This window comes from Drosophila eugracilis, unplaced genomic scaffold, assembly GCF_018153835.1.
Source record: "Drosophila eugracilis isolate 14026-0451.02 unplaced genomic scaffold, ASM1815383v1 contig_1765, whole genome shotgun sequence".
NCBI classification, from domain to species: domain Eukaryota; kingdom Metazoa; phylum Arthropoda; class Insecta; order Diptera; family Drosophilidae; genus Drosophila; species Drosophila eugracilis.
Genome location: NW_024572605.1, coordinates 4,963,910 through 4,974,776, shown reverse-complemented (window position 1 = coordinate 4,974,776; position 10,867 = coordinate 4,963,910). Strand labels below are relative to the sequence as shown.

General features: G+C 43.8%; 3 protein-coding genes across 5 annotated transcripts; 2 read left to right on the top strand and 1 right to left on the bottom strand.

Annotated features, from left to right (window-relative positions):
- Window positions 1-401: 401 nt before the first annotated feature.
- LOC108104510 (protein EFR3 homolog cmp44E) lies at window positions 402-5,266 on the top strand. 3 transcript variants are annotated; one of them, XM_017210627.1, is made up of 9 exons: window positions 402-890; window positions 1,998-2,202; window positions 2,255-2,408; window positions 2,468-2,713; window positions 2,910-2,951; window positions 3,063-3,193; window positions 3,262-4,125; window positions 4,184-4,808; window positions 4,900-5,266. In XM_017210627.1, the coding sequence occupies exons 1-9, from the start codon at window positions 806-808 to the stop codon at window positions 5,050-5,052; spliced, it is 2,505 nt and encodes an 834-aa protein (XP_017066116.1). In that variant the 5' UTR covers window positions 402-805; the 3' UTR covers window positions 5,053-5,266. The 3 variants fall into 3 exon arrangements, with proteins under 3 accessions (XP_017066116.1, XP_017066118.1, XP_017066119.1); XM_017210630.1 differs by lacking the exon at window positions 402-890 and adding an exon at window positions 1,342-1,559; XM_017210629.1 differs by lacking the exon at window positions 2,910-2,951 and having other exon boundaries at window positions 404-890.
- A 45-nt stretch (window positions 5,267-5,311) lies between these two features.
- LOC108104514 lies at window positions 5,312-5,761 on the top strand. Its single transcript, XM_017210635.2, has one exon. The coding sequence runs from the start codon at window positions 5,312-5,314 to the stop codon at window positions 5,747-5,749; it is 438 nt and encodes a 145-aa protein (XP_017066124.1). The 3' UTR covers window positions 5,750-5,761.
- An 11-nt stretch (window positions 5,762-5,772) lies between these two features.
- On the bottom strand, window positions 5,773-10,803 carry LOC108104511 (protein germ cell-less). Its single transcript, XM_017210631.1, has 4 exons — window positions 10,613-10,803; window positions 8,008-8,164; window positions 7,003-7,950; window positions 5,773-6,930 (listed from the first exon to the last, which is right to left on the bottom strand). The coding sequence occupies exons 2-4, from the start codon at window positions 8,139-8,141 to the stop codon at window positions 6,303-6,305; spliced, it is 1,710 nt and encodes a 569-aa protein (XP_017066120.1). The 5' UTR covers window positions 8,142-8,164; window positions 10,613-10,803; the 3' UTR covers window positions 5,773-6,302.
- Between the last annotated feature and the right edge of the window lie 64 nt (window positions 10,804-10,867).

The window sequence follows — 10,867 nt, the reverse complement described above, 5'->3', positions numbered from 1 at the left end:
AAATTCTCTGGGATTAGTAGATGGAATTTTAAACATACTAACCCTCTAACTAAAAATGATATATTTTTTTCTAAACTTCACCCTTTTCTTTCTGTGTACTTTCGTAAGTCGTCAAGTGTTCATTTTGCATTCCGCCTTCGAGTGTTTAATTGTGCGCCACATAACGGTAAACTTAGCGAAGGCCAGTGAATTTTCGGACAGCCATCCTATTTTCTGCTCCCCCCCTTCGGAAAACGCATTTTATGAATGAAAAGCGGGATGCAAAAAGCTCGACTTTTCCCCTGAGCTTTGCTTTAATGCCTCTAGGGAGCTTTGTGGAGGAAACCCGAAAAGTGCGCGGAGCTTTAGTGCGAAAAACACATTTTCACGAAGCACATTTTCCATTCTGTTTGTTGTTCTCGCTGCGTGCGGTTTGTGTTTAAAATTTATCACGAATTTGTAGGCTTTAATAATCAATTATAGTTTTCCTTTCGACATTATAATATCTAGCAAATATAGGCTAATACGGTTTAACTGTTAAATTAATATTCATAGCAGAGTGTCATTGCAAAAATGTGCGAATGGCATCATTTGGCCAGGCCAAAAAACGTAAAGACCCCTGTGATATAAGCTGGCCACAATGGCCATAAAAAGCTCCTTGGCAAGTGATTCCGAGCTTTCGTCCCGTTAGTCCCGCCATCAGCTGACCTGGAGCAACAACAACCTGTGCGGAGAAGAAAAGTTTCGCGCTAAAAATAACCAAAGTTCATGGTCAACGTCCTGGAACGGAGTGGGTAGACTTAATCCCTGACATTCGCATCCCGATATGGCCCTGATTCGCTGCTGCTTTGAGCCACCGGAACTGCCTGAGTTCTTCGACAGCTTCGTCCAGAAGTGCACGGATCCAAGCTGTAAGTAGAATTAAAAAGTAATCCTGGCTAATCCCAGACTTAATTATAAGTTTAATATTTGCGTAACTAAGTCCTATAGAAGACATGGTTAAAAACCCAAAAAACTCAGTTGGCTTAAGTGATTTAAAGTACTTAGTTCTTCTAATTTTTTAAATATATAAATCTAACTAGCTACACATTTTTTTCCTATGTAGGCTTCGTATTTATATACGATTAAATATAATTATATATTTTATGAAACACATTAATTGAAAATAAAATTAATTATAATTTATTTCTAAAATCTATAAAAATTATCCAAATGTTTTTAAGTAAGTAAACACATTGTATTTCAAAATCCTTCTAAATAAATTGCAACAAAAAGACAATTACTTAAGAAGAAGATTCAAAGTACATGTTTCAAATCTGCACAGTGGTCAACATAAGAACGATTCCAATTAGAATAATTATTTTACAGTATGACTGTGATTTTACACCCCACTCTACAAAGTATTTGCATGCACTCCTCGCACGGTCACACCGCGGGCCTATCGATAAGTCAACGGAGAGTGTCTGACTCAAAAGGAAAACAAAAGAAAAGTCTCGTTTCGCTCTTTTATCGCAGTTGTTTTATTATCTAATGCTGCGATAAAGAACCCAAAGAAGCGAATCGCGACGCCAAAATGCCTGGTAAGCGGTATGCGGGAACAGGTGTCATTCGCTTGGCGTGCCACGGGCCATTGAGCTAGATGACCTCGCAACCAGGGGCATTCGGCCAGGAATGACGACACCGACAAATCGATGGAGTTGGGTGGTAGAGTTATTGGTTGGGTCAGGACAGACGACGGGTGGCGGAAGCCATCAACCAGCGAGCGATGAGCCGTCCAATCACTCAAACAGCGAAACTATAGTCCACTATGGCAATTATCGCGATAAGATTAAGCGGAAAATGGTGGTCGCACCCAGTCGACCTGAGTCGGTTTTCACACTACCACCAGCAGCACCGCCACCACCACCACCATCATCACTCTTTCCATCGGAGCGGTGGCGCCATGTTCACCTACCGCTGCATCCACGTCTGCCTGCCAAATCCCTCTAATCGCTGTGCCTTTACCTGCGCTCTTTTAGGCTGCTGCGGATGCTGTTCGGCGCTCAGGCCGCGCTACAAGCGCCTGGTGGACAACATCTTTCCTGTCAATCCAGAGGACGGATTGGTCAAATCCAATATGGAAAAGCTGACCTTCTACTCACTGAGTTCGCCGGATAAGCTGGACCGGATTGGAGAGTACCTGTACCAGAAGGCCACCAAGGATATTAACAGAAAGCGATACAAGTAAGTGAATCAACAACCTTATTAGATATGAACTTATTTTGTTGATTCCCAGGCTGGCTGAGATCGCCATGGAGGCGATGGACTTGCTGCTGCAGGCATGTCATGCCCAGACCACTCTCAATCTTTTTGTCGAATCCTTCCTCCGAATGGTGCAGAAACTGCTTGAGGACTCGAACCCCAACCTTAAGATAATGGCCACCAATTCGGTAAAACCCTTCTACAATAAACTATAAACTGCGCACTAATCTAAATTTTTTATTTGCAGTTTGTAAAGTTCGCCAACATCAACGAGGATACACCGTCGTACCATCGACGATACGACTTTTTCATCTCGAAATTCTCCTCGATGTGTCACAGCGATGCGGCCAGTATGCGAGACAGTCTGCGTTTGGCGGGAATAAAGGGCTTGCAGGGCGTCATCCGGAAAACAGTATCTGACGATCTGGTGGAAAACATCTGGGAGGCGGAACACATGGAGAAGATTGTACCCTCACTGCTGTTTAACATGCAGGTATGTGTTTACTGGATTTTGATCCCTACCCAGTCGTCCGGAGATGGATGCATCCATCCATCCCAGTTGTCTGTCCCATTGGCGAATTATTGTACTAATTTCGATGTATTTTGCATTTCGTTTTCGTGTATTTTGTTAATGCAAACCAAACCTAAACCAACCACAACACAACCAACACACAACAATAACTAAACAGTTTTGTGTAAACGTTATGTTCGTGAAGAAAAATTTACTGGCGGTAATAATAGAATCGAATTTTTCCATTACATAAGCATTACTTAGTGAACGCTGATTAGTCACGAAATCACCTAGTTAGATCTTAATATTAATATATTTTTTATAACTGCAGTCCGGTGATCTAACACCCGTAGAGGATGCCACCAATGTAACGCCGCCGGCATTGGCCGAGGAGGTGCTCCGGGAGCTAGTAGGTCGCGCTTCCTTCGGCCACATTCGCAGCGTACTGAAGCCGTTGCTGACGTAAGTAGCACAGCCCGGAAGTGTAGACACCCGTTGCTAATCAAACGTTTACCCTTCCTGATTTACAGCCATCTGGACCGACATGAGCTGTGGGTTCCCAACACTTTTGCGATTCACACATTCCGCATCGTGATGATCTCCATACAGCCGCAGTATTCGTACACCGTGGTGGAGACGCTGATGCAGCATCTGGACAGCAATTTCAAGTCCTCTCCCAAGACCCGCACCTCGCTAGCCGTCGTTTTGTCGAAGATTATTGCTATAGCAGCTGGTGAGAGTGTCGGCCCCTCGGCCCTAGACATCATCAACAATTTGCTGACCCATCTGCGAACTAGTGTGAGCACTACCAGCGAAATCACACCCGAAGAGTCACAGTATCAGGAGGCGTTGATCAACGCGCTTGGCGAGTTTGCCAACCATCATCCGGACTACCAAAAGATCGAGATCATGCTGTTTATCATGAACACGGTTCCAGATCTATCCAAGAAGAGCAAGGGCGATCAGATGCTGCAGAACATTCTGCTTAAATCGTTGCTAAAAGTGGGCACCCAGTATAGCACAGTCTCCTTCGAGAAGGCCTTCCCCGCCTCCTTCCTGCAGCCGCTGCTCAAAATGGCACGCGCTCCCCACAATCCCACGCGCATGGTTGTGATGCAGATTTTGCAAGCTCTTCTTGATCGCCATCAAAATGAACAGGTGCTCAGCACGGTCAGTGTGAAGCCATACCCGGCTCTTTCCCAGGAGCCACCATCACGTTCGGACATAATTTTCACGCACAAGTACGGAGCCAATATTATGCAGGCACTGATCGATTCGATGGCGCTATCGGACCGGATTGACGCCTTGTCCTCCAGTTTTAATACCGCCGCCTTGCTCATCGTCGAGATGTCTTGCAACGAGACTGTTCAGGAGTTCCTTCTGTTTATCTTAGGGTAAGGTTACTTGTTTAGTGCATAATAAAAATTTGTTAATTCTTTTCTTCACTTTCAGAATTCAGCAGGTGGCCAACACCGTGGACACTTTGGGAACCGTGCACAAGTGCAGCCTACATGCTATCTCTATTGCCCTGCTGGTGCTAATCTCGCGGGTGAGTGGCATCAACAACCTGCTGGAGTATGCTCAAAAGATAGTAGACGCGCGGCGCGAGGAGGCCACCCATTATCTACCTCCTTTGCTAGAGCCCAAGAAGATGTCAGGAAAGAACTTTAATTTGTCGTTGCCGCATCTTGCCATAGACAAGTTGGCGCTGGGGGAATGTCTGCAGAACGCCGGCATGGATGCCCAGCGCCTCAACACGGGAGCTCCATACTCGCTCAACCAGACGGATCACCCGGGCCATCGCCACTCTTGGGTGGAATCGGTGAGCAACCAGTTGACGCAGCGCAACAGCTCAGCTGATCTGACCGTCTACAACGGAGATGTAGACAGCGTTAGCAGCTCACCAGGCGTGTGCAAGAAGCTTTTGGCCCCGGAGTTCAACTTCGATGCCATGAAACGGGCTCTGGCCGAACCCACTGAGGCTGCCAAGCGGGAGCAGCGCGAACGGCAGATGCAGATCGTTCGCACCTTCCGTGAGGGCGAGTTCGATGATCTGATGAGACGCACAGAACCCAAGGTAAGCAAAGTGATCTGAATTTGGTTTACAATTGAATATATTCTTTTAAAAAGAAACTTATACTAATACCGCTTTCCCCTATCATTCACAGCACGATCTCATCCAGAACCGTCTGAACGAGCTATTTAACTCGCTGGCCGTGGAGCGTCAAATCACGCAGAGTGACACCAAAGCCGCTCAATTACAAGCTAGCAACGAGAAGCCGATCTACGAGACGAACTTCCCCGAACTTTTTTATTACTAAACCGTATTCCTTGACCCGGAGACCTTTTCTGGCGAATATTCTCCGCTAATTCACACATACCTAAACCCCTAAAAGCGAATTTGTTTGGTGTCTGTATGGAACTAGTTAAATCTAATTAAATTTTCGGTTGTTAAATGCAAACAATTCAATTGTTAATCCACCTTGGATATGTACTTTGAATTAATTGTTATACAAATATATATGTATACAAGTATCTCTCAGTGTGTGTATTCAGATCTTTTCAAAATTCTTCTCTAAAATGGGACGCTCTAAAATGAACTGTTCAAAGAGGTCAAGACCTTTCTGTCATGTATCAAAGGCGACTTCAATCAGTGGGCATTCTATCCGAATGCTCAGAAACGGAGGTAATGGACGTAATCCCTTCTTTCGCTTTCTGGCACACTTTCGGAAATGTCTCATCGACTTGGTATGCCACTTGCCCTCAGATGAGGTAACCCAAATGGCCAGCAAGATTTGGAATTCCATGAGCCCGGCAGAGAAAAAACCTTTCGTCGCTGCTGCCCGAAACTATAGTTACACCTTCCGATCGCGAAGCAAAAAAGTTAACTGGCTGCTGCAAAAACTGCGAGAATTTGCTGCTGCGGAAGAATGCCAAGCTCAATCGCTGTGGTTGCTGATGAACGGCATCAATTACTGGCAGAATTGCGTTCTGGATGATCTTTTAAACCTTGATTGACAATTGAAGCCAAGACAGGAGTGTTTTGAGTTATTTGTAATTTTTAATAAATGATCACTCAAGTTAATAGTTACTGTGCGTACATGAAGCGAGTAAAAATGTGTTAGGGACAGTAATCATATGCGTTGAACTTGCAGGATTCGAACACGCTTAAATGATAGTTTCTTTGCCGCGATTCTTGTTACTTAAACATAACAATCAATCTTAAAATTCTTAATTTACGAACTATGTGCAACATCTTCATTGTGCGAGTGCACAAGTAGCGTGCGTCTACTTTTAACAAGTAGATGACGTTAAGCGTTATTACAAGATACTAATGATGTAAACGATATACAAAAATATAGATCTACGCGTACCACAAACGATAGCGGATATGCCTAAGTTTAATGTACAAACGTCTATATCAGAATGATCAGCGGTAGCTAATCGCGATGGCGAAAAACGATTTTACAATTACAACTACAACGAGCCCCGGCCGCAGCGGGTATGAACAAAAAATGGTGGTAGTGGTGGTACTGGTTCTGTTTTTGGTGGACTATTCTGATGATCGTGCTCAGCACGCCAGTTGGCCGTAGATACCATCCGTCTCGGTTGCCGACCAAGCAATTCTTGGCCGTGGAGCTGGGGAGGATGGCGTTGAGGGCTCCGAGTCGCCAATAAAGACGGCAGAGTCGTCGGCACTGGCCGGAGTTAGCGGTCGCTCGCTATCTGCTCCGATCTCAGAAATGGGTATGGACAGCGACGTTGTCGCGTCCTCACTGAACGGCACAATCTCCTTGAAACTCTGATTCGGCGGCATTACCACCAGCATGTTAATAGAGATAAGCAGTGGATGTACCAGCTTGGGGTCTAGCACCATCAGGGGTACCTCTTCGTTCTTCTCGAGGCTAAGTGAACAGATTTCGGACGACTGGGTGAAGATTGGCTGGCGCTGGGCGTTTATCGACGTCACCGTGGTGCGGACCATAAACTTGCGCTTCGTCTGCAGGCTGAGCACCCTCTCGTGCTCGTGCCGATGGTGTCGACGAATATTCAGTCTGCGCGAGTCCATGATCAAAATGAGATCCATGCCATAGTTAAAGCCCGTCCAGCGCCACTTTTGGTAGCCAGGCTCAAGTAACATACGACCGCAACGCATGCAGCTTTCAAAGAACTGCTCGTCGTCCAGCTGCTGCGGACTACTATTAATTTAAAAAATAAGGAAATTGTTATCATTAATAAACGGCCATTACAAATTTCTAGAAAAAACTCACCAATCCTCCTGCCCATGATCAATTCGCAGAAGGGCATCCCAGTGGTTGTGAATATGCCGATAGAGCCACTCCTTGGGTATAATGTTGTCATTGTAGATGATCTTCAGATCCATGTAGTGGTTAGTCAGGTACTGGGTTCGTAGCCTCTGGAAGACCCTTACATACGGTTGCCCCTCAGGCGTAGCAAGGAAAGATCGCTCCTCCATACGACTGGTGAAGTACGTCCACTGGACGACATCTCCGCTGGGAGCGTGTGTATCAACTCCGGCATTAACCAATCGCTCCTGCGCCTTAGCGGCCTCCGCACGCTGCTCTGGGTCTTCTGGATCGTGGTCGGGATGCAGTCGCAAGAACATCCATGTTCGCAGCAATGTGTACAGTGAAAATTCTGTCTGCATTACATACAAATCAGCGCTGGCGGTTAGGGCACTCATAAGCTCAATGGATATGTGCCTCAGGAGGTTAGGCTGTTTACTATAAATGCTTAGCAGGTTGATTTGAAACCACTGGAAGGTGCACTTCTTTACACCCACAACACCATACTGGCATGCCGCCTCGTAGTACTGGATGGCTGTCTCTGGACTGATGTTGGCCACCATTACTTCGGCACACTTTTCGATGATCCCGTCCAAGTGGAACAGAGTGGCCGTGGCCAAGACTGAGATCACATCCGTTGGCTCAATCTCAATCTCATCAGAGTACATGGATCCAAATACAGCATCCAGGCTGGCCACGGTAATCCGTTCATCGAGGATTGCAATCTGAATAAAGTTCTGCTGTGCCTCCCGCCATGATCCATTAAACATGGTGTAGAAGTATGGACTCTGGCTCAGATAAACCTTGTGCAGGTGCCACACTTTATCGAGAGCCATAACTGCCACATCTGAGTTCTTTTCTTCCTTGAAGAGCGCCTTGTATATGTACTGTGTAGTGGTTAGAAGCTTCAATCTGCAAAGAAAACAGATATAATGTTATGTAATTTGCAATAAAATTACGGTTGCTTACTTCTTAGGTTGCGTGGTGTCCTGCTGGGCCTGTTCATCGTTGCCCTGCGAGGAGTCAGTGCTGCGTTTCCTTTTCAGTCGGTGGCCAAACGCCTCCGCAACATTTTTATGCATGGAGCCCACGATCTGACCCATGGCTCAGCACAAGAGTCCTCTTTCTGAAGTGAGAATAAAGTGTTCTATAAAACTTGCTTTTTTTTTTTTTTAAGAGATTTTGGACAACATCAAAGTAGGGGCGGTATATCGATCTGACGGTTGCGTGTTGATAGTACTCCCAAACGAAACTACCCACTTTTGACCCACTTTCGTTCCGCCAAACTGTAACGCCAGCCGCTGTAACGGTGGGGAAACCTTTCCCGGGTGGGCGAACATTCGTGTGGGTGTCATTTCAGACCCCAAAGCCAATGGAAAACGCATCCATTCGTCAATGAATGGTGATGTCATCAGACGTCTGGCTTGATAAATCAGCTGTAATCAAATTCCCCCTCACGAAGGGTCGGAAAACTTTGAAGGCATTTCTAGATTCCAACTGATAAATATATGATATAAATCTTGGTATTTTCATGAGTTAACCGCCTACATAGTTCTGTAATTACGACATCATAGACGGCTTTCTGTTTGTTGCATTTTGGATTAATTTGACATTTTTCACAATGACTAAGATAGCGACAATTTTTCAAATTGTGTGAAAACATGTAGAAAATGTATGTACTTTGTAACTTACGGATAAGAGACTCGAAGTTTGTTTTACTATCTTACTGTATAACATTGCCATAAGGGACATTCTAATTACTTTTAAATACTTTTTTAAAGTTAACAGTTTTAGATACCCTTTTGTATGAATAAAAAAAATCCTAATGAGAAAATAAAAATTCAAAACCCATTCCCTCAAGGTAATTTCAAAACGGCCTTAATGACCTGAAACGCACTATAGCTGGAAGCATTTTTAGGTAACTTTGAAGGGGGCGGTTGTCTATAATTAGAATGAGATCAAACGAGCTCGATTCCATGCGCGTTTTTATGCTTTGTTTATGATTTTGCCGCCAATTGCTGGAGCTGGACGAGCTGTTGTAACCATGTCAAGGCCGCGACGGAAGCTACTACAACATATTACTACTGCTGCTACCCATAAACAAACGACCGACGCTTTCGTCACCTCACATTTGGATCTCATTGATATGGACGACCAGACAGTCAGGCTCGATATTACTCGCTCGATAATGATCTATTCCGATTCAGACCCATCTTCAAATAGTGAGTGTTGTGTCCAGTTTTGGGGAAAGGCAGTCAGTGGTTGGGGGGACCGCCAGCAGATGGCGGGTTTGTTTTGGTGTGGCGCAGTTCCGAAAACAAAAGTAAACTATACAAAACCGGTTCCCTCATCGTGTATTTCTTATAAGACCAAAACAAGACGAATGCAGCGCTTTAAATTACGTCACCAGTTGAAGCCAGAGAGTGAAAAGAGAATTGAAGGTAGAGAGAGGAACAAAAAAAGGGGGTGGGACCAAAGGCCACCATATAAAGGCGGACTAAAAAGAGTATAACTCGATTTTCCACCAGCAATTAAAAGAAAATTGCGTGGAGAATACCATTTGAGACATTAGCGTATAAATAGGTATTACTAAGTACAAAATTTATAATATAGATACTTCAAAAATATCATTGCTAACTGAATTTAATTCACCTTTAATTCAATTTTTTGTAAACTACTATTATATTATTATTTGCATTATATCGTTTAAAAACTCTCTGGGTTTTCGGGTCTGAGGAAGACCTTTTTAACATTTCAAAACGATTATAAACTTTTTGAATTTGTGTATGCATTTTAAAACTAGTTTAAATACCATCAAAAACTAGTTATTTGTTTTGGAGAGTTTAACGGCACTACTGTTAACAGGTAGACCTACTGTATGGGAAAGTAGACCTATGTAGGTTAAAGGTTTTAACCTACATATTTGTACCTAATTGTTTGTAAGGAATTGTATTTATTTTTTGTTAAATACAAAATTAAAAAAAAAAAAATTAATATTGCCCAAGGAGTTAACGGCTAAATAACGTGGGTGATCGTCGAAAGAAGCCAACAAGCATGGGCGGAGAGGACTGGAACTCGAACTCGCGTACTAAATTTTCTAGGGAATTCCAGCCGCTTTAGACGACAGAGCCACCGCAGCTAGAAGATTTTAAACGGCAGAATTTCAAAATAATTCTTTGATGTAAGGTAACTAGTTTCGTTAACGACAGTTAAAGCCAAGATCTCCTACATTTAGTTTATGATTGCAAAATCAGCTGATTGGCAGGGCAAAAAGCATGTTTAGTCGCACTATTTACGATCGGCTGTTGTTTGGAACTGATAACACACATTTAGAGATATACAAAATGAACCCCTAAACCACCAACTTTTTCTCACTTTTTTTTGTCCCATTTTCCTTATTTCAAAGTGCAGTTAATCTTCAGCTATAAATAGCAAACAAAAGTGAATTCGTTGAGTGACGTAGTTGGGAAAAACAGAAAGAGGGGAGGGATGGCAAACGAAGTGTGGAGAGGGAAAGCGCAAAGAACGACGCAAAACAAGGTATACAAAGAAGGAACTGATAAACGAAACTTACTGTAAATATGCAGTTGCAGTCCAGCAATTTTATATAACCGCAATTGCACTTCACGTACAATAGGTTTTTTAGAAAAAAATAAAATAAACACTGACTAAAATTCTACGCGAGCGTGATTCAACGTGCGCCTTAAATCATCCCAATTCCATTCACTGGCAAATTTATCTCTGTTTTGCTGCAGCTCTACCATCGATAGTGCTACTTGTTTTTAAAATGCTCTGCGACTATCGATATAAGCTGAGAGGCGTTAGTGCA